We start from the raw sequence: 23,804 nt of genomic DNA on the forward strand, positions 1-23,804 counted from the left end.
TGGAACCCCACTCACCACTGACTTCCAGGCAGAATATTTTCCTTCTACTACCACTCGCTGTCTTCTGTTGGCCAGCCAATTCTGTATCCAAGCAGCTAAGTTCCCCTGTATCCCATTCCTCCTGACCTTCTGAATGAGCCTACCATGGGGAACCTTATCAAATGCCTTACTGAAGTCCATATACACCACATCCACAGCTCGACCCTCATCAACTTTTCTAGTCACATCCTCAAAAAACTCGATAAGGTTTGTAAGGCATGACCTACCCCTCACAAAGCCGTGTTGACTGTATTTGATCAAGCCATGCTCTTCCAGATGGTCATAAATCTTATCCCTCAGAATTCTTTCTAACACCTTGCAGACGACAGACGTGAGACTTACCGGTCTATAATTGCCGGGGATTTCCCTATTTCCTTTCTTGAAGAGAGGAATTACATTTGCCTCTCTCCAGTCCTCAGGTACGACTCCAGTGGAGAGCGAGGATGCAAAGATCTTCGCAAGTGGCGAAGCAATTGCATTTCTCGCTTCCCAAAGCAGCCGAGGACAAATCTGGTCCGGGCCTGGCGACTTGTCAATCTTAATGTTTGACAAAATTTTCAGCACAGTTTTCTCTGATGAATATTGAGTTTCTTTGAGAAATAACCAGTTGGCCTTTTAGTTCCGTCATCATCCTCCTGCATCAATACCGCTCCAAACCCTATATCGGTAGCGACTTTAAAGGCTGTCTAGAAATTTGATGTGACTAAAACTGGTGCAGTGATTAATATAGCTTTTAAATTTTCAAATGCATGCTGGCATTGTTCTATCCACTGAAAAATTTTGTGGTGTTCTTTAGCAAATCTGCCCCCACACTACTAAAGTTCAGCACAAATTTCCAGTAGAATCCACTCAGTCCAAGAAATTGCAGCCCCTCTTTCTTCGAGGATAGCCTTGAAAATTCCTCAATGGGTTTCGTCTTTGCATTCCTTGGGATCATCCTTCCAAGTCCAGTGTTGTGGTCCCAAGGCCGTCACTTCTGCATTCACACGTACACCTTTTGCTGTTTATAACCAGTTTTGCCTCCCATAGTAAAAGAGCTCTGCCAAATTCGCCATCTGATCTTTCCATGAATGGCTAAAGATTATGGCATCATCTATGCAGATGGCACATTTGGTCAATCCTGCCAAAACTCTGTTCATAAGTCTTTGAAATGTGGCTGGTGTATTCTTCATACCAAAGAGCATCACTTTAAAACGATACAGCTCATTTAAGGTTACAGACGCAGAAACTTTCTTTGCTATCTCTGACAAAGGTATTTGCCAGCAGCCACGGAGTAAGTCCAATTTTGTGACATAATTGGCTTATCCAACTTCTTCCACACAGCCCTCCAACCTTAGGAATTGGGTATGAGACTGATTTAGTTGCTGTGTTGATTTTTCGATCAGCCACACAACCATTCAGTACCATGAGGCTTCAGAACCAACACGATTGGTGAACTTCACTCACTTTGACTTGGCTCAATGGTGTCTTCTTGGAGCATCGCTTCCACTTTCTTCTGTACCTGTGTGGCTTTAGGAGGAATAAGCCTGTAGGGGTGTTGGTTTATTGGAATAGCATTCCCTACTTCACCCTCATGCACTATAGTACTAGTCCTCCCTATCCTATTCTCACTTATGTCCTCCTATTTCTGCAGCAAACCTTTCAATTCCAGTCATTGTTCCTGCTCCAGATAGCTCACTATTCTATCCCATTCTTGAAGGACTTCCTCATTATTTAATTTACTTTGAGGCGCAGCAAAATCAAATGATTTGGATTCTGATTCCTCACTCTGAGGAGCACTAATTAATACGTGTTTCTCCAGTTCCCGGTCCAAAAGCACTAGTTTTATTACTTCCTGTGGCTTTTCTACCATTGGATAAGTATGACAGATACGGCATAGTCTTGTGCAATTCAGGCCGATCGAAGTGCTCTTATATTTTAGCCCAAGTTTTCCTCACTCCTAAATGACCACCTACAAGTAATTCATGTGGTACCCGTAATACTCCCTGTCTGTATGCAACCAGTAACACAATCTGATGCGATTCTGCTCATTTCTCCTCTGCACTAACCTGCCGGGGTCTCCATTTTCACCTTAGGACTCTATCGTTAAGATAATAACACTTGGAAACACATTATAATTTCTTTTCTGAGCAGGCATTACAATATATATCTTTTATTGGCTCATCTTTTTACTGTAACTCCAGTAATCTTTCATAACTAAACACCTCTGCCTGATCTCTACCTGCTTAGGTTCTTCTTTTGCCATTTCATCAAACAGGGTCTCAGCCAACTGGACCTCAACTCTGGTTTTTCTGTTTGTTTCCCCTCCTTCTTTAACCTTTGACTGTGGGATCTTGGAAAAATTCCAGGGTATTTTTCCTTTAATTCCTCAATTCCCTGATTTTCCTTTGGCTTCTCCATTACAAGGGGCATCACTCCCACTTCTGTTCTTACGCAGTCATTTCCAAGAACAAACTGCATCCCTGGGATTGACACTGTTTCAATCATTCCCGTTTCCACTTCCCCAGACTTCATTGGACTTTCCAACCTGATCTTACACAGGGGAAAGTTAAATCTCTGTCCTTCTATTCCACAGATTATGGCTCTGTCAGGTAACATTTCAGAAGGAGTGCAAATACTTTCATCCCTTACTATTAGCTACTGACCAGCTCCATATCTCACAACATCGTAACTTCTTTACCATCTCCACCTGATTTTACTAAGTAAACCTTACACGCAGAGGTGGCATCTTTGCAGAGCTTGAGCACTGTCGCACTATCCAGCCCATAACTAGGCTGTGTACTCTCCTGTAGCTGCTTAACTCTCTTTGAGATTTCTTTCACTACCTTAACAAATTTCACTGGTTTAGCATCTTGTACCACATCCTTTTTCCCAGTGCCTTTCTTGAACCACCAGCACAGTGACTTCATGTCCCACTCCATTACAGTGAAAACCCAAGGCCTCTTGCCTCCTTTTCACCCACTTGGGGTTTTTTTCACTGTGGTAAATTGCTTCCAATGTGATCTACTTCTTGTTTCTTGTTGAAGGATCTCCCTTTTCCCAATTTCTATCCATCACGGAATGAAATTGCTGTTGGAAGCTAAATTTCCATTTTTGCATTCATTCATAGTCATCTGCCATCTCTGCAGCTCTTCTTACTTTGGTAACTTGCTGTTCCACAATATAGTTCTTATCATTTCTGGAAGTGAGTTTTTAAACTCCTCCAGCAGCATAATCTGTCTAAGATCTTCGTATGTCTTTTCTATCTTTAATGCTGTCACTCATTTCCGAAGTTGCTGTCTTCAGTTCTTTCAAATTCGCCATAACTCTGACCTTTTTTTTCTGAACCGTTGTCTATTTGCTTCCGGTACAAACTTGTAGGCGCTCAAAATAGCCAGTTTAAGTAGAGTAGAATCCCCACAATGTGGAAACAGACCCTCCGATCCAACAAGACCATCATCAGAGTATTCCCCCCCAGACCCCTATGGGCAATTTAGCGAGGCCATTCCACCTAGCCAGCACATCTTTGGACTGAGAGGAAACCGGAGCACCCGAAGGAAACCCACGCAGACACTGGGAGAATGTGCAAACTCCATACAGACGGGTGTCCGAGGGTGGAATTGAACCTGGGTCCCTGGCGCTGTGAGGCAGCAGTGCTAAACCCTGAGCCACCGTTCCACCCCATAACCTGTCCATAATCTCTTGACACCTCATCTGACAGCACTGCCAACACCTCGCTAGCTCTGCCTACTAACTTGGTCTGAAGTAACATTACCCACCCAGTCTCTGGCTAGTCTATCTGCCTAGCTAGTTCTCCAAGGAAATGGAAAAGGCTTCTATGTCTTTTTCATCGAATTTTGGTAATGTTTGGACAGATTTGTATATATCCCTAGTAGACTGTTGGCTATGATGAGTATGCTCACTCTTACTTCCATCTTGTACTTTTACTTCTGTCATTTGAAATCTTTTTGCTGTAAATTTCAACTTCATTTTCTCCAACTTGAATATGCTTTCTCTTTTTACCCTTCTGCTTGTCTTTTTTCTTTTCCCCTCCTCTGTATTTTTGCTCAGCTAAGAGCCTTCTCTCCATTTCTTTATCTTCTAACTTCAGTTGTCTGATTTGCAGTTTAGTTTTTTCTAACTCCATGGCACCTGACTGTTTCTCTGTTTCTCTGATTCACCTGAGTGCTTGACCAACTTTCAGCTTTCCTTTTATCCCTCGTTAAGCCCAATTCTAACCTGTTTGTTAATTCTAAAAGTATATCCTTTCTTTGTCCTTTTAAATTTGCTTGGCAAATTTCAGAAGCAACTTCAAATCACAGAGATAGTGGGAATTGCCAGTGCTGGAGAATCTGAGATAACAAGGTGTAGAGCTGGATGAACGCAGCAGGCCAAGGTGCATCAGAGGAGCAGGAAAGCTGACGTTTCGGGTCTAGACCCTTTTGAAGAATCTTCTCCCCTGAAGAAGGGTCTAGACCTGAAACGTCAGCTTTCCTGCTCCTCTGATGCTGCTCCGCCTACTGTGTTCATCCAGCTCTACACCTTGTTATTTCAAATCCCAGAACCTCTTTTCATTTCCCTCACTTTTAATTTAACCTACCACATTTAACCAAAATTAAACAGATTTATCTCGCCTAAGTTTTAATTAAACATCTAGGAGACTAATCCCCAAGTCTGTTGAAGTCTTTCCAAATCCGTTCAGATCCCGGACTTGAGCCCCTAATTTGTTATGGAAGGGGGGAGTAGCTGTACCCCTTCACCAATCTGTTGTGATGCAAGCAGGGGTTTCTCTTTAATAATTAGCCCCCCAGAACACCTAGAGAAGCTTGCCTGTCCCCTTGTAATCTGCTAAAAGAAAGACAATCCCTGATCTCCACTTTATAAGAAACAAATTTATATAAGGTTTTTGAGTAGATTTGTAGCTCGGGTTGTGGTTGGTTGGCTCGCTGAGCTGGTTCACTGTTCCGCAGATGTTTCATTACCCTGCTGGGTAACATCGGTGTAGCCTCTGATGAAGCGCCGTTGTGTTTTCCCGCCTGTTATTTAAACTCTGGTGTCCATTGAGCTGGGTTACCTCACTTCTGGTGTTTCTTTGCAGTGGAGTATGTATAGGGTCTAGCTCTATGTATAGAGACAAGCATGGGAATTCCTAGAGGTCTGGTTCACCACTAGGAAGTTTATCAACAAACGCAAAGAGCCAGACAGAGATTCACTTGCACATCCGTCAGTGTGTCTGCTGCTCCCATTGTGGTCTCCTCTACATTGGTGAGACCAAGCGGAGGCTCGGAGACCGCTTTGCAGAACACCTGTGTTCTGTTCGTGACAAATGACAACACCGTCCAGTCATGAGTTATTTCAACTCTGCCCTTGCCCTCGCACTCCCTGAGTGATATGTCCATCCTGGCCCTCTTCCAGTGTCACAATGGCGCCACCTGGAAACTGGAGGAGCAGCGCCTCGTCTTCTGCCTTGGGAGCCCTCAACCCAATGGTCTCAATGCGGACTTTAACAGTTTCAACATCTCCTCACCCCTGGCCTCATCCCATGACCAACCCTCCCTCTCATCCCTGCCTCCTTGACCTGACACAACTTGTCCATCTTCTCTCTCACCTATCTGTTCTTCCCACCTCATTGACCAATCCCCACCACTTCCTACCTGCACTCACCTATCACCGTCCCACCTACCTTCCCCAGCCCCATCCCTCCTCTCTATTTAATTCAGAGTTCCCTTGTCCCTCTCCCATTTCTGAAGAAGGGCCCCAACCCAAAATGTCAAGTTTCCTGCTCCTTCGATACTGCCTGGCCCACTGTGCTCCTCCAGCTCCACGCTATTATCAAAACAAGTATTTTGGAAATGGATTCAACTTGAAACTTAAGTTACGTCTTTTTAAGTTATATTTAAGGACAGCTTCTTCCCCTCTGTTATCAGACTTAGGAACAGACCTCTGATATATTAGAGTCTATCTTTCTCTACACCTTCTCTGTAGCTGTAACACTATACTCTGCATTCTGTCTATTACCCTGATGTCCTTACAAAATGTATAATTTAGAGTCATGGAGCCATACAATATGGAAACAAGCATTTTGATCCAACTTGCCCATGCTGACCAAGTTTCCCAAACTAAACTAGTTCTATAGTTATAGAACAGTCACTTTGGGGGTTTTGGAGCAGTCATTTTGGGGATTTTTTTACAGACCCCCTAATAGTTGCAGAGAAGTAGTGGAGCGGATTGGGAGGCAGATACTGGAAAGGTGCAGAAGTCACAGGATTGTAGTCATGGGTGACTTCAACTTCCCAAATATTGATTGGAAACATTTTAGTTGTAATAGTTTAGATGGAGCAGATTTTGTCCAATGCATTCAGGAAGGATTCCTGACACAGTATGTAGATAGACCACCACGAGGAGAGGCCACTGTGCATTCAGTGCTTGGCAACAAACGGGGCCGGGTTTTAGACCTGTTGGTAGGAGAGCATTTTGGCAGTAGTGATCGCAACACTTTCTTTCACGATAGTCATGGATAAGGATAGGTACATACGGCAGGGTAAAGTTTACAATTGGGGGAAGGGTAGTTTCAATTAGGCAAGAACTGGAAAACATAAATTGGGAACAGATGCTGTCAGGGAAGACCACCACAGAAATGTGGAGATTGTTCAAGGAATGCATACTGCATGTACTCGATATGTTTGTCCCTGGCAGACAGGGAAGATGCATTCGAGTGAGGGAGCCATGGTTCTCGAGGGAGAGAGAGAGAGAGAGAGAGAGAGATCGAACAACTGGTTCAGAGGAAGAAGGAAGCTTGTGTAAGGTTTAGGAAAAGAGGAACGGAAAAGGCTGTAGAGGGATACAGATTAGCCAGGAAGGAGCTGAAGAAAGGGTTCAGGAGAGCTATGAGGGGGCATAAGAAAACCTTGGCGGATAGGATCAAGGAAAACTGCAAGGTTTTTTAAACGTATGTGCAGAACAAGAGGAAGGGTAGGGCCGATCAAGGATTGTAAAGGGAATTTGTGCACAGAGCCTAACGAGATAGGAGAGTTCCTTAATGAATACTTTTCTTCAGTATTCACAACTGAGAGGGACCTAGTTGTAGCGGAGGATGTTGTGATACAGGCAGGTAGGCTAGAGGAGGTTGATGTTAGTAAAGATGATGTACTAGGAATTCGGAGGAAGTTGAAGATAGATAAGTCCCCTGGGCCTGATGGGATTTATCCAAGGATTCTACGGGAAGTGAGGGACGAGATTGCAGGGCCTTTGGTGATGACCTTTTCGTCCTCACTGTCCACGGGTATAGTGCCGGAAGATTGGAAAGAGGCAAACTTCATTCCCAGATTCAACAAGGGGAACAGGGATAACCCTGGAAATTGCAGACCAGTTAGTCATATGTCAGTGGTGGGCAAATTATTGGAAAGGGCTCTGAGAAACAGGATTTATTATCGCTTGGAAAGACACAGTTTGATTCGTGGTAGTCGGCATGGATTTGTGAGGGGGTAGATCATGCCTCACAACTTTATTGAATTCTTTTGAAGAGGTGACCAAACATGTGGATGAAGGTGGAGCAGTGGATGTGGTATACATGGATTTAAGTGAGGCGTTTGATAAGGTTCCCCACGGTAAGTTCGTGTAGCAGGTAAGAACGCACAGTATAGGGGGAAATGTGGCAGATTGGATTCAGAATTGGCTGACCCTTAGAAGACAATGGGTGGTAGTGGACAGAAAATATTCAACATGGTGCTCAGTTACAAGTGGTGTACCACAGGGATGTGTTCTGGGTCCCGTTCTATTAATGATTTTTGTAAATGATCTGGATGAAGGACTGAAAGGATTAGCAAGGGCATGGACGATATAAAGATGGGTCACGTTGTGGACAGTGTGGAGGGCTGTTCTTGGCTCCGAAGGGACATTGATAGAATGCAGAGCTGGGCTGAGAAGTGGCAGATGGAGTTTAACCCTGAAAAGTGTGAGGTGATTCATTTTGAAAGGACAAACTTGAAAGCAGAATACAGGGTTAACAGAAAGATTCTTGGCAGTGTAGAGGAGCAGAAGGATCTTAGGGTTCATGTTCACACTTCCCCTGAGAGCTGCCACCCAAGTGGATAGAGTTGTTAAGAAGGCGAATGTTGTGTTAGCTTTCGTTAATAGAGGGATTGCGTTCAAGAGCTGTGAAGTTCTGCTCCTGCTGTTCAAAAGCCTGGCTCAACCACATCTGGAGTATTGTGTCCAGTTCTGGTCACCTCATTACAGGAAAGATGTGGAAGTGTTAGAAAAGGTGCAGAGGAGATTTACCAGGATGTTGCCTGGAACAGAGGGAAGGTCTCTTTATAATGACCCAGGATGAGAAGTGACTTGTTAGAGCTGTACAAAAGGATCAGAGGTGTCGATAGAGTGGATAGCCAGAGACTTTTTCTTCGGGTGGAGGTAGCTTTTACAAGGGGACATAGTTTTAAAGTGAAAGGAAGTAGATATCGGGGAGGCATCAGAGGTAGGTTCTTTGCTCAAGAGTGCTAGGGATGTGGAATGCCATTGCCGGAGAGGGTCGTGGAGTTGGCCTCATTAGGGGCATTTAAGTGGCTATTAGATCGGCATGTGGATGATAGTATAGGGTAGCGGTGGAGGTTAGATAGACCTTAGGTTTAGGGTAAAAGTTCGACGCAATATTGTGGGCCGAAGGGCCTGTACTGTTCTATGTTCCATTTGCCTGTATTTGGCCTATGGCCCCTAAACCTATCTTATTCGTGTACCTGCCCGTTACCTTTTAAATGTTATAACTGTACCCGTATCTACCACTTCCTCTGGCAGTTCGTTCCACAATAAACCACCGTCTGCGTGGGAAAAGTATTCCCCTCAGGTACCTTTTTAAATTTTGAGAAGTCTTGTAGCTCAGGTTCAGTTTCTGGATGTGAGTTTGCTCGCTGAGCTGGAAGGTTAGTTTTCAGACGTTTCGTCACCATTCTAGGTAACATCATCAGTGAGCCTCCGATGAAGCTTGCATATGCTAACCATCAACTAAAACATAAATTAGTATATTTGTGTTTTTGTAAGTGTATGCCAAATTTCCTTGCTATTGTGCTTTTCCTAATATGCGCACAAGTGAATTGAGGTTTTATAAACCAAATTGCTGTTTAAATTTAATTTTTGGGAACGATATTTTGAACGACAGTTGAACAAAAATAGATTGCATTTGTTTCGTTTCAGAATGTATTGGTGGTTAATTTAGTTTGTCGATATTAACGTGAGCTTGAAATTTTTGACATTTCTCCTATGAAGATTCAAATCACTAGGTGGCCCAGTTGTGCAATTCATAGTACACTGAAGTTCCATGCCATGTAAATAGAATATAGCCTCTACTACCCGATGGCCAAAAAGTGAAATCCTTACCTTTCATACATTGATTATTTCTTATTTAACATGGCATATCTGAATATATAGATTCTGTTGCGTAGGCAAGGATAAATTTAAAAGATTAGATGAAAACAGCTTTGCTTTTACAGGAATTAGAAAGCATAAGATCTGGTCCACTTCAGACAAGTTCTGAATCTTTTATCGTCCCAGAGATCACAGTTCCCTGAGGATCAGTGTGGACTAGTTGGGCCGAAGTGCCTGTTTCCACACTGTAGGGATTCTGTGATCTATGATCTGTAACTACAGGAATTCTTTCCAAACACTGGGTAAGCATTTTAACTGTTAGCAATCATTTTCCAGTCTGATACACAACCAGTTGCTTTCCGCCCTTAAGCCAGTTTCTTTTTTTAATCGTTCACAGATTGTGGGCATTTCTGGCTGGGCTAATATTTAATTGTTCATTTCTAATTCCGCTTTCAGATGATGATGATGTAGTCTGTCTTGAACTGCCATCCATAGATGGTAGGTACATGCATAGTGCTGTTCAGAAGGTTAGTTTCAAGGTTTTGACGTGAGAAGGTGAAAGAATAGCAGTATCATTACAATTCAGAATGTTGAGTGTCTTGGTGGGGAATTTAGAGGTGATGGTGTTCCCATGGATCTGCGGCCCTTATCTTTCTAGGTTCTGGAGGTCACTGGATTGCATACTGCAGTCAGATAAATCTTGATAAATTGTTACAGTACAATTTGTAGATGTATACATAGGTACCACTGTGTCAGTGGTGAAAGAAGTAAATGTTGGAGGTTGGACGAAGTGTCAAATAGGCTGTTTTATTCTGGATGGTGTTAAACTTCTTGAGTGTTGCTGGAGCGACACTCACCCAGACAAATGGAAAGTATTCTGTCACATTCTTAACTGTACCTTTGTGAACTGACCTTGAGGAGTCAAAGCATTCACAACCTTTGACCTGCTGCTGTAGCTACAAGATTATTTGTCTAGACTGGTTCAGTTTCTGATCAATCATAACCCCTAAGAATGTTGATATGCTGGCTACTTGGTAGTTTCTTTAGCTTATATTTGTAATTTATAATTTCTGTTGACTTTTAGGAAGAAGAGGAGGAAAGTTCTGACAGAGACAGTAGCAGTGAAGATGATGATGATGACGACACTGCTGCCCTTTTGGCTGAACTAGAGAAAATTAAAAAAGAACGTGCTGAAGAGCAAGCACGCAAGGTAAATTTTAAATGGCTATTCAAAATATTTTGAGTTCTCCCTTAAATCTAAACGTACATGTTCTGTATAAGTACTATAATCTGTGACTTTTAAATGAATATTTATTTAAAGATTTCATTTCATCCTCTCTAGTGTTTTTTTATTCTGCTGGCTCAAAATTGCTGTGGATGAATAAAACATTATAATCGGATAAGGTCTGTACTTTGGAGAGAGGTAATTGATGGAGTGGTTGGGGGTGGTTTAAAACTAGTGTGGCAGGGGGGTGGGAACCAGAAGAGTAGGACTGTAGTTGCAAAAATTGAGGGAGAGGTAGAAACCAAGGCAAACATGACTAAGAACAAGGACAGACAGGGAAATCCTGCTGAAAGAGCAAGGCAGGTGGTCTGAAATGCATGTGTTTCAAATCAAAAAGTATAATAGGCAAGGTAGATGAACTTAGAGCTTTGATTAGCATGTGGAACTATGATGTTATTGCAGTTCTCGGGACTTGGATGAAAGAGGGACGGGCAGCTGGCAGCTGAATGTCCCAGGATTTAGATGTGTCAAGTACAATAGAAAAGGATGTAAAAGAGATGGGTTGCATTACTGATAAAGGAGCATCTCACAGCTGTACTTAGAGGATACATCACAGGACTTATGCAGCAAGGCAATATGGGTAGAATTCAGGAATAGGAAAAGTGAAATCATTGCTGGGGGTATACCACAGGCCTCCTGGGCCCATCAAGTCCACACTGACTCTCCAAAGAACATCCCACCCAGAGTCAGCCCCCTACCCTATCCCTGCGACATTAAAGAAAACAAACCCTTGGTACATTTCAATTTGAGACTAAACTATGAAAGCATCTCAGCATGCTTTGACAATAAAGAATAGGAATAGGAGTAGGCTGTTTGGCCCATTGAGCCTGCAGTGCCGTTTAATCAAATTATCGTGATCTGACATTTCTCAACTCCACTCTCCTGCCTTTTCCTCACTACCGTTGATTCCCTCACTGATTAAAGATCCATCAGCTTCTGCCGCAGATCACAATCCTTGCATCTATCCCAGTTTTCATTTAAGGAAGCTTTACAAACTAAATCATGAAATAATTTTTTTTTTGTCCTGTTGGATTCAGTATATTTTGCAGATAGCTAAGAAACTCCAGCACATCAAGAACACAAATACAATTTTTTATTGTGAATTCATAGGTTAAAATCCACATATGTAATCTTCATTGTAATGAATAATCTTAATGTGCTACTGTCTAGTTGCTGTGGTCATGATGTTAATATTTCAGACACGATGAAAATAAGTCGTTTTGAAATTTGTTAATAATACGTGATGGTCAATATATCTAAGCATTACCTACAGTGAGAAATAACAGTGTGGAACTGGAGGAACACAGCAGGTCAGGCAGCATCGGGGGAGCAGGAAAGCTGAAGCGTCCTAACCCAAAATGTCAGTTTTCCTATTCCTCTGCAGTGTTCCTGCAACTCCACGTTGTGTTATCTCTGACTCCAGCATCAGCAGTTCTTACTATCTCTGAATGAGTTATAACCTACAGTGAGAATTTTGTTCTGTCATTTGCTGCATTGAGACCCAGCAGTGCAATTAACTGAGAGCAAAAATGGCAAGCAGTTGTGGGAGTGACTTTTAGTGACTGCATCATGAAAACTGTGAACATGGCTGCTTCAGTGTAAAGGCATTGGAAAACCATGTTTAATAGTCATGATTAATTTTACAGAATTAGAACTTTAAGCATAATTTTTGAAAATTAAAATATAAACCATTTGGCATAGTGATCTTAGTCATTTTAAGAAATGGTAAAACTATGCTACTATTGTGTTAGAAGTAGTTCCCTCAGACATTCCAGGAACCTTGAAAATGCATTCACTTATCTTGGGACCAACATTTTGTCATATTCTCTCCAGGACCCAACTTTTCAGGAGATCTAAATTTTCCTGGGGAATCTTGAAATAGCATTTAGCACGGACTTCTTGGCTGCACTGCAGCCTTGCTTAAAGATTTAGCCGTCATTTTACTGGATCTTTTTATGCCCAGAGGATCTGTAAAATTTCTGACCCCACAGTTGATTCACAACTCCTGGCAGGTGCTTCTTTTGTATAAGCTAACTACAGATTGTATTCTGTTACAGAGCTCCTTGGGGACCAGTGTACATTTCTTCTTTTAACTTAGAGCTAAGCAAATTTTGAATTTCAGCTGCATGTAAACCTTACCTTCATGCAGAGAATGATACAGTTGGTATTTTTTCAGCTGAAAATGCAAGCCTGACTAGCACTTACTTCAGTTGGTGCTTTCAACTCATGTTTACGCTTCTGTTACACTAAACTAAAATCAAACAGGAATCTTCTGAAACCTCAGCCCATCTTCATGACAGTAGGGCATGCTTTGGAATATTCAAGTAGAAATGTAAGCTAATTAGTTTTATCTTTAACACAACTGTTCTATTCATGTGGGTTACAGAATTTTTTATATCTTGAATGGGGCTTTGAAGTCTCCTGTCACAGAATTATTGGCCTTGTTGAAGACTCTCTTGATCACAAATTACCTTGTTTCTTTTCATCCAGGAACCATATAACCAATTTAAGTCTTCTAAAGAGGCAAGGGTAGACTTTCTGTCTCCATAACAAAACCAACAACATGCTATTCATTGTTTAAGTTTTACAATTTTTTTATCTCTGACCATGTAAAATAAGCAAAGGTTAACTGTGAACCATTATTAGCTCCAAGTTTCTTTGGTTTTCATTCATTCTAAATACCTACCATCTCGTAATAAGGGGCACCCATTCTTCTCAATTACCTTGTGGTTTTAGTAAGCAGAGTTCTATGTTCTATGTGATTAAAATTGTGAACTAGATTTTCACAATGCTAAAAAAATGTGAAAAGACTACTTTTTTGACAAGATTGATTTAACCTGAAATCCTTTAGAAGTTGAACAATCAGCTTTAACATTAGAATAGTGTAGGCCTCTTCATTAAGTATTTGCAAATCTTTCTGCCTGTAAATATAGATAGAGAATTGTAATTAGCCTAACTCTGTGCTTGTTCTATGTCTGCGATTTGCAGTGGTGAATCCTGAAAAAGTAGGGTAGCCTACTGCAACTTTTGGATTTCTGTTATGCTGTATATGTACACTGGAAGTTGCAGGATCTGTCCAGTATCAATTGGTGTTTAATGCTGAGTGCACAATTTGTACTCTATCCTTTTGTTGCACAGATTACTGATCCACGTAATGTGTCCAAGTCCCTTGTTGCATTGACTAAGAGCAGAATTCTGCCAGCTCCTGAACGACGTAGGCCATGGTGAGAAAGTGGGGAAAATTTTATGAAGTGGCCAGTGAGGAGAATCTCAACATCAGGAACAAAAAGGCACGTTTTATAGACTATAGACCAGTACAGCACAGTGCAGGCCCTTCGGCCCATGATGTACCAACCAATTATCCTACTAAGATCAAACTACCCGACATACCCAACATTATACCTCCATATATATCCAAGAATCGCTAAAAAGTTTCTAAAGTATCTGACTCCACTACCACTGCCGGCAGCTCTTTCCACACGCCCAACACTCTCTGTATGAAGAACCTACCTCATGCCCCTCATAATAGTAATTTAAGCCCTTGGAAAAAGTCTCTGATTATCCATGCTGCCTATCCTCTCATCATCTTGAAACCTTTGAAGAGCAGGTGTGCATGCTGGAATGGATAGAGATAGACGAAGCTGATGTGCTGAAAATTTTGTCAAACATTAAGATTGACAAGTCGCCAGGCCCGGATCAGATTTGTCCTCGGCTGCTTTGGGAAGCAAGAAATGCAATTGCTTCGCCACTTGCGAAGATCTTTGCATCCTCGCTCTCCACTGGAGTCGTACCTGAGGACTGGAGAGAGGCAAATGTAATTCCTCTCTTCAAGAAAGGAAATAGGGAAATCCCCGGCAATTATAGACCGGTAAGTCTCACGTCTGTCGTCTGCAAGGTGTTAGAAAGGATTCTGAGGGATAAGATTTATGACCATCTGGAAGAGCATGGCTTGATCAAATACAGTCAACACGGCTTTGTGAGGGGTAGGTCATGCCTTACAAACCTTATCGAGTTTTTTGAGGATGTGACTAGAAAAGTTGATGAGGGTCGAGCTGTGGATGTGGTGTATATGGACTTCAGTAAGGCATTTGATAAGGTTCCCCATGGTAGGCTCATTCAGAAGGTCAGGAGGAATGGGATACAGGGGAACTTAGCTGCTTGGATACAGAATTGGCTGGCCAACAGAAGACAGCGAGTGGTAGTAGAAGGAAAATATTCTGCCTGGAAGTCAGTGGTGAGTGGAGTTCCACAGGGCTCTGTCCTTGGGCCTCTACTGTTTGTAATTTTTATTAATGACTTGGACGAGGGGATTGAAGGATGGGTCAGCAAGTTTGCAGACGACACAAAGGTCGGAGGTGTCGTTGACAGTGTAGAGGGCTGTTGTAGGCTGCAGCGGGACATTGACAGGATGCAGAGATGGGCTGAGAGGTGGCAGATGGAGTTCAACCTGGATAAATGCGAGGTGATGCATTTTGGAAGGTCGAATTTGAAAGCTGAGTACAGGATTAAGGATAGGATTCTTGGCAGCGTGGAGGAACAGAGGGATCTTGGTGTGCAGATACATAGATCCCTTAAAATGGCCACCCAAGTGGACAGGGTTGTTAAGAAAGCATATAGTGTTTTGGCTTTCATTAACAGGGGGATTGAGTTTAAGAGTCGTGAGATCTTGTTGCAGCTCTATAAAACTTTGGTTAGACCGCACTTGGAATACTGCGTCCAGTTCTGGGCGCCCTATTATAGGAAAGATGTGGATGCTTTGGAGAGGGTTCAGAGGAGGTTTACCAGGATGCTGCCTGGACTGGAGGGCTTATCTTATGAAGAGAGGTTGACTGAGCTCGGTCTCTTTTCATTGGAGAAAAGGAGGAGGAGAGGGGACCTAATTGAGGTATACAAGATAATGAGAGGCATAGATAGAGTTGATAGCCAGAGACTATTTCCCAGGGCAGAAATGGCTAGCACGAGGGGTCATAGTTTTAAGCTGGTTGGTGGAAAGTATAGAGGCGATGTCAGAGGCAGGTTCTTTACGCAGAGAGTTGTGAGAGCATGGAATGCGTTGCCGGCAGCAGTTGTGGAAGCAAGGTCATTGGGGTCATTTAAGAGACTGCTGGACATGTATATGGTCACAGAAATTTGAGGGTGCATCCATGAGGATCAATGGTCGGCACAACATTGTGGGCTGAAGGGCCTGTTCTGTGCTGTACTGTTCTATGTTCTATGTTCTATAATCACACTTCAAATTTCCCAGTAACTAATTTCGCTTTAGCCGAGAGTCCAATTTAGAGGGATATTTTTCAGTCACATCCACCAATGTGACGTAGCTGACTGGGGACATGGATTAGCTCTCTTGGCTGTTTGACTGCTTTGTAATGTGGAGTGACACCAACAGTTGAATTCCCTCACCCAGCTAAGGTTACTATGAAAGATTCTTCTTCCCAACCTCATTGTCTGATGCGTAGTGACCTTCCAGTTCCTTCCAACTACCAGTCATTTCTGTGGTAAGGCAACATCCCTACGGTCCTCTGGGACTAATGCAATTTTACCCTTTTATAGCTGGTTGGCTTTTATCTGGTACACTAGAATAAACTCAACTTTCCAACTACTAACATCCCTGTGTTTTGTAGCTGTTATTAGTTTAATCACGTTTATTAGCAGTCATGAAAATTTTCTGGGCTTGAGGCCTTCTGCTATGAGACTGCTTTTTGGCTATCATTACATAATCGAGTCTATAATCTTGTGCTTAGGTTGCCATTGAGGACTTGTTTTGGATTGTGCTTTGTGGTTTCTCCCTTCCAGCCTCAACATCATGAATGGCCCTACAAGGTTCACAACATACCGGGAATAAACAGAACTCTCAACACTCTCACTCAACCACAACAAGGTGGTAATTCATGGAAATAATTCCAAAGCAAAATGACAGAGTCAGATTCCACCAAGTGATGCTGAGGCTTTCCAGATTTTTCAGTCACGTCCCCATCACCTCTCATCAATTGCCACAGGGCTTCGGCTGTACGTGTGTGGGTTTGAATTCCTCTCGGCATATGCCTTGTGCATCTTTTCACATGGGAATGCATAATCCTTGACTTAAGGCAAATTCAGTTCCAGTGGCAAGGAAATTTCAATGACTGAGGATATCACTACTGTTGCAGCCATCATCTGCTGTCACAGCCGTTGATATCACATGATTTTCATTCTACAAATAGAAACAGCAGAGCATTATAATGGCAAGATGAGTTTCCCAATATTAAGCAGTGAGAGGCCTATTTACATGGATTAGCTAGCATTAACATCTCATTTTAGATAATTGATACGCGTTACTATGTAGTTTCCCATTCTTCCACCCATTAGGCAGAAACTCCCAACATGAAAATCAGATAATTTACCCAGTAACTCTAGCTCACAACATGCTTCTGCGAATGCCATCTTGAATATTAGGAATAAACATCTCGGGGCATTGTTCACATGCACTCCCTGTCATGACCTGGCAGTCCACGTAGACCAGCCTCGCTGCATCACAATGGCACATCTTTAATTCATTTTTAATATGCTGCGCTTTTGAGTACACCAGTGCTTTTCAGTGGAAGTGCTGCCTGGACACTGTGCACGGGCGGACAGGCACCCAAGTCATGGACCAGACCATGGCTTATTTCGGGGCTGCTTGCTTGCTGTCTTAGAATTCACTTTGAGCTTGCTTCAGGGCTCTTAGTTTTCCTGTCTAGTCTTGCTCTTCTGCATTTTGTCCCTTTTTTGTCAGTGTATACAGATTCTTAGCACTTCCATTTTGGTTTGCAGAGACAAAGCCAGTCAGCTTGTCATGTTTGCCAAGAGTAATCAGTCAAGGGGCTGACATGTCATTGTATGTTATCAGAAACAATGTAGCTGAGAAAGGCTGACACTACACCTGGAGTAGACAATGAAAGCATTTTGTTCTGAGAGGGAGGGGGCTTCACATTTGAGCAATGTGAGACTCTTCAAAGCACAACAGCATTGCATGAGACAACTGTTGTAGTGCAGATGAAAGATACTTGCAATCCTGACATGCTACGTGGCACTTGGACATTAACCTATGGTGGACACTGCAAATCCTGACCCCAAACACACTTGATCACAGCATGCAACATCAGGAATTGTGCCAATGATGGCTGAGTTGCAGAAGTGTTGTAATTTTTCCTGAAAAAAATTCACCTTAGTTGCCAAAGTAGTAAGCATCTTCGAAGCTCCTCTAATATGCATATGGTTTAGGTGCTATTCATCTCACTCCTTGGATCGTTAAACCCAATGTAACGCTAAGGATTCCTAGGCTCTGTACACTCAAATATTGTAGTTGCTAATGAATAGATATTCAGTCAACAGTTGAGGATGAAAAGTGAACATGTATTAACAAAAGTAATAATGGTGAAGCCTCACTTACACCACCTGTTTGCTATAAAGATGTAGAGATCTACAGTATAGAATAAGGCCCTTCAGCCCATTTAGTCTGTGCCAATCAAGGACAAACGCCTAACTATTTTAATCACATTTTCAAGTACATGGCGTTAGCTTTGTATGTCTTGGCATCGCAAGTACCTATCTAAATGCTTTTTAAATAATGAGGGTTTCTGCTTCTACTACCCTTTGAAGTAAGTTGTAGATTCCCACCATCCTCTGGGTGAAAAGAGGTTTTCTCACACTTCCTCCAAATTTCCTGTCCCTAACCTTAAATTTATGCCCCAAGTTTTAAATCCCTTCAATAAGGGGAAAACCTCCTAATTATCTATGCCCCTCATAATTTTACACGTTTCAGTTATGCCCTCCCTTCATTTTCCCTACTGAAAGGAAAACAGGCCCATTGTATCTAATCTCTGTTAATGATTAAAACCATCCTAGTAAATCTTCCCTGCACCCAGTCCTGTGCAATTATATTCCTTCTGTAATGTAAATTCCAGAACTGCACATATACTCTAGCTGTATTCCAATCAACGTTTTATACAGGTCCAACACAGCCTGCCTATTCTTAAATTCCGTGCCTCAACTGATAAAGGCAAGCACCATATGTGCCTTCTTAGGCACTTTATTTACCTGCCATATTCCCTTAAGGGACTGGTGGACGTGCACACCAAGGTCCCTCTGATCCTCACCCTCAGAAGATTTATTTCCCTCCCAATATGTCTCATTGCCATCCTGGGGTCTGAGACTGGGCTGGAGGAAGCCTGTCAAATAATGGAACCACATTGGAGATTTGGTTCGATGATCATGGACCCTTTATGTCCAGAGAACCAAGGCATATTGAGCATGACCGGCTCAGAAGCAAGTGCAGCCATCTCGGTTTAAACCTCCACAGGGCTGAAGATGTCTGGTAGGGTGAAGGTTCAAGACCCAGCCAACTCTGGAGTGTTCTGAGGGAATACTTATAGGGGCTTGTATGCATTTTTCCTCAGGCTGGGCGCCTGCTGGCACTGCCTGAACTACTTGTAAGGAGGGGCGCTTGAGTGAGGCCAGGGTCATTTGTCTTGGAGTTAGCATGATCTTGGGGCTGGGCATCAATGGCAAAAATGATGGAGTGCACGTCTTGGCATATATTTGGCAGATCTGCCTGCTATTTCTGTTTCCTTGTGTATCTCAATTGAGTTGTTAACTACTGACACCATGGGATTTTCTCCTGGGGCTGAGCAACTGCTTGGACTCTAGTCCTCCAAGTGCCAATGACAGGGGTGTTTATTCTTCCAGCTGTGGAGACGTGGCAGTGATGTGCTCACCAGCAGGTGTTCCTGACTGTAGCCTTGCTAACATACCCGTAAAGGTTTCAGTATCTGAACTTGTGGGGACAGTGAATGAGACAGCTTTGTTGGTGCATCCACCGAGGCATCTGTGCTCCCTTCAGTTGAATGCGATGTCATGAGAACTGGCATCTTGGCTGCAGAGACTTTGCTGATGCCACTCATGCCTGCGGGATACAAAAGAGAGAATATGTCACGAACAATGGGGCAGACATTCTGGTCTATTAACAATACATTCACAGTTGGGGTAATGAACAACAAGTGTTGGGTACCATATCAACCATTTTAGCTCCCCCGGCCTGAATGTGGAACATTTTGTCCCAGAATGAGACAAAGGGAGAACATGGAACATAGAATGTAGAACAGTACAGCACAGTACAGGCCCTTCAGCCCACGATGTTGTGCCGAACTTTTACCCTAAACCTATGGTTTATCTAACCTCCATCCCTACCTTATACTACCATCCACATGCCTATCTAATAGTTGCTTAAATGCCCCTAATGAGGCCAACTCCACTACGCTGTCCGGCAATGCATTCCACACCTCTACCACTCTCTGAGTAAAGAATCTACCTCTGATGTCTCCCCTATATCTACCTCCACTCACTTTAAAATCATGCCCGGCCGTAATAGCTACCTCCTCCCTAGGAAAACGTCGGTGGCTGTCTACTCTACCTATACTTCTGAACATTTTGTACACCTCTGTCAAGTCACCTTTCATCCTTCGTCATTCTAAAGAGAAAAGCCCTAGCTCTCTCAACCTTTCTTCGTAAGACCTTCCCTCCATTCCAGGCAACATCCTGGTAAATCTCCTCTGTACCTTTTCCAGTGCTTCCACGTCTTTCCTGTAATGAAGTGACCAGAATTGGACTCAAGACCAGACGTGGCCAAACCAGGCTTTTGTATTGCTGGAGCATAACTTCACGTCTCTTGAACTCAATCCCTCTACTAATGAAAGATAACACACCATACGCCTTCATAACAAATCTAGCAACCTGGGTGGTAGCTTTGAGAGAACTGTGGACAGCAACCTGAAGATCCCTCTGGTCCCCCACACTGCCAAGAATCATTGCGTTAACCCTGTATTCTGCTTTCGTATTTGTCCTTCCAAAATGAAACATCTCACAACTTTTCAAAAGTTGTTGGGGGACAGGTATTCACAGGTAAAAGGACGACTGGAAAATCAGAAGCCTTCAAAAATGAGATAATGGGAATCCAGAGACAGTATGCTCCTGTTAGGGTTCAGGACAGGGCTGGTAGGTGTGGGGAATGCTGGATGCTTAGAGAAATGGAGGCTCTGGTCGAGAAAAAGAAGGAAGCATATGTCAGGTATAGACAACAGGAATCAAGTGAATCCCTAGAAAAGTATTAAATGCAGTAGAATTATACTTGAGGGAAATCAGGAGGGCAATAAAGGAACATGAGATAGCTTTGGAAGATATGGTTAAAGGGAATCGAAAGGGATTCTACAGATGCATTAAGGACACAAGAGTAACTGGGGAGGGGTAAGGGTTTCTTAAAGACCAGTAGGCCGCATGTGTGTGAAACTGCAGGAGGTCGGCGACATACTAGACGAGTATTTCGCGTCAGTGTTTACTGTGGAGAAGGATATGGAAGCTGGACAACTTGGGGAAGTAAATAGCAACTTCATGAGAAATTTCCCTATTACAGAGGTGGTGGTCCTGGACGTCTTGAAATGCATAAAGGTGGGTAAATCCCTGGGATTTGATCAGGTGTACCCTAGAATACTGTGAGAAGCTAGGGAAGTGATTGCTGGACCCCTTGCTAAGATATTTCTATCATCAATAGCCACAGGTGAGGTGCTGGAAGACTCTCTAAGTCAGCTAACGAGGTGCCACAATTTAGGAAAGGTGGTAAGGAAAAGCCAGGGAACTGTAAACCGTTGAGCCTGACATCAGTGGTGTGCAGGTTGTTGCAGGGGATTCTGAGGGACAGGATTGACATGTATTTGTAAAGGCAGGGACCAACTGGGGATTGTCAACATTGCTTTGTGCATGGGAAATTCTGATTCACTAACTTGATTGAGGTTTTTGGAAAAGTAGCAAAGAGGATTGATAAAGGCAGATAAAGGATGTGATCTATATTGACTTCAGTAAGGTTTTCGAGAAGGATTCACATGTTATACTGTTTAACAATGTTAGATCACATGGAATACAGGGAGAACTAACCATTTGGATACAGAACTAGCTTGAAGGTAAGAGATAAAGAGTGGTAACGGAGGATTGCTTTTCAGACTGGAGGCCTGTGATCAGTGGTGTGCCACAAGGATCAGTGCTGGGTCCACTGTTTTTTGTCACTTATATAAACGATTTGGATGCGAACATAGGTATGTAAATGTGCACATGATACCGAACTAGGTGGTGTAGTGGATAGCAAAGGATATTACCTTAGAGTACAACAGGATCTTCATCAGATGGGCCAATGGACCATGGAGTGTCAGATGGAGTTTAATTTAGATAAATGTGAGGTGCTGCATTTTGCCAAGGCAGATCAGGGCAGGGAAGATCCTGGGGAGTGTTGCTGAACAAAGAAACCTTGGAATGCAGGTTCGTAGTTCCTTGAAAGTGAAATCCCAGGTAAACAGGGCAATGAAGAAGACGTTTGATATGCTTGCCTTTATTTGTCAGGCCTTTGAGTGTAGGAGTTGGGAAGTCATGTTGTGGCTGTATAGGACATTGCTTAGGCCCCTTTTGGAATACTTTGTTCAGTTCTAGTCACCCTGCTGTGAGAAAGATGTTATGAAACTTGAAAGGGTTGGAAAAAGATTTAAAAGGATGTTGTTGGGGTAGGAGGGTTTGAACTACAGAGACAGAGACTGAATCAGCTCGGGCTATTTTTGCTGGACTGTCGGAGGCTGAGGGATGGCCTTTTAGAAGTTTATAAACATCATGAGGGGCATGGTAAAGGTGAATAGCCAAATGGAAAGGGTGAATAGCCAAGGCTTTGAGCATGGGGTGGAGGAGCCCAAAACTGTATGGTGTAGTTTTAAGGTGAGAGGGGAAAGATTTAAAGGATATCTAAGGGACTACATGTTTGTGCACAGTGGCCTGTGCATAGAATGAGCTGCCAGAGGAAGTGGTGGAGGCTGGTACAGTTACAAAATTTAAAAGGCATTTAGATGGGTATATGAATAGGAAGGGTTTAGAAGAATATGGTCCAAATGCTGACAAATGGGGTTGGATTAATTTAGGATACCTGGTGAGCATGTTCTCATTGGACCGGAGAGTTTGTTTGCATGCTGTACAGCTATATGACTGTAAATAGGGCATTGATACCAGGATTCCTGGAATGTCCCAGTTGTAGCTAGTGTGGTGTGTAGAAGATGGGACAAGCAGTGCACCATGGTTAATTAGGTGCATTTGGAAAATAGTGCAAGAAAATCCACGAGGTTTTGCCAACTAAAAATGTGTGTGAAACTTGCCAGAAATAACACTCAGCTGTTTTCCAGTCAGACTTGGGCCAAAATGTTTTTGTATTAAGAATCATCACAGATCGTACGTAGTGTTCTACTTCAATGCCAGGAGCATCCGGAATAAGGTGGGTGAACTTGCAGCATGAGTTAGTACCTGGGACTTCGACGTTGTGGCCATTTCGGAGACATGGATAGAGCAGGGACAGGAATGGTTGTTGCAAGTTCCGGGATTTAGATGTTTCAGTAAGAACAGAGAAGATGGTAAAAGGGGCAGAGGTGTGGCATTGTTGGTCAAGGACAGTATTACGGTTGCAGAAAGGATGTTTGGGGACACGTCAACTGAGGTAGTATGAGGTTAGAAACAGGAAAGGAGAGGTCACCCTGTTGGGAGTTTTCTATAGGCCTCCGAATAGTTCGAGAGATGTAGAGGAAAGGATAGCAAAGATGATTCTCGATAGGAGTGAGAGAGACAGGGTAGTTGTCATTGGGGACTTCAACTTTCCAGATATTGACTGGGAACACCATAGTTCGAGTACTGTAGATGGGCCAGTTTTTGTCCAGTGTGTGCAGGAGGGCTTCCTGACACAGTATGTAGACAGGCCAACAAGGGGCAAAGCCACATTTAGGTTTGGTACTGGGTAATGAGCCTGGCCAAGTGTTAGATTTGGAAGTAGGTGAGCACTTTGGTGATAGCGATCACAATTCTATTATGTTTACTTTTGTGATGGAAAGGGATAGGTGTATACCACTGGGCAAGAGTTATAGCTGGGGGAAAGGCAATTACGATGAGATTAGGCAAGATTTAGGGAGCATAGGATGGGGAAGGAAACTGCAGGGGATGGGCACATTAGAAATGTGGAGCTTATCCAAGGAAAAGCTCCTGTGTGTCCTAGATAAGTATGTACCTGTCAGGCAGGGAGGAAGCTGTAGAGTGCGGGAGCCGTGGTTTACGAAGG

At 43.0% G+C, this 23,804-nt stretch overlaps 1 protein-coding gene across 2 annotated transcripts in view; it reads left to right on the forward strand.

Moving 5' to 3' along the window:
• Positions 1 to 23,804, forward strand: part of cwc15 (CWC15 spliceosome associated protein homolog) — a 66,060-nt gene that overhangs the window by 22,480 nt on the left and 19,776 nt on the right. For both annotated transcript variants that reach the window (XM_048532840.2, XM_048532839.2), the window contains one exon: positions 10,463 to 10,588. In XM_048532840.2, the coding sequence (XP_048388797.1) occupies positions 10,463 to 10,588 (126 nt within the window). The remainder of the gene's footprint in view (positions 1 to 10,462; positions 10,589 to 23,804) is intronic.

This window comes from Stegostoma tigrinum, chromosome 6 (genome assembly GCF_030684315.1).
Source record: "Stegostoma tigrinum isolate sSteTig4 chromosome 6, sSteTig4.hap1, whole genome shotgun sequence".
In the NCBI taxonomy this organism is placed as follows: Eukaryota; Metazoa; Chordata; class Chondrichthyes; order Orectolobiformes; family Stegostomatidae; genus Stegostoma; species Stegostoma tigrinum.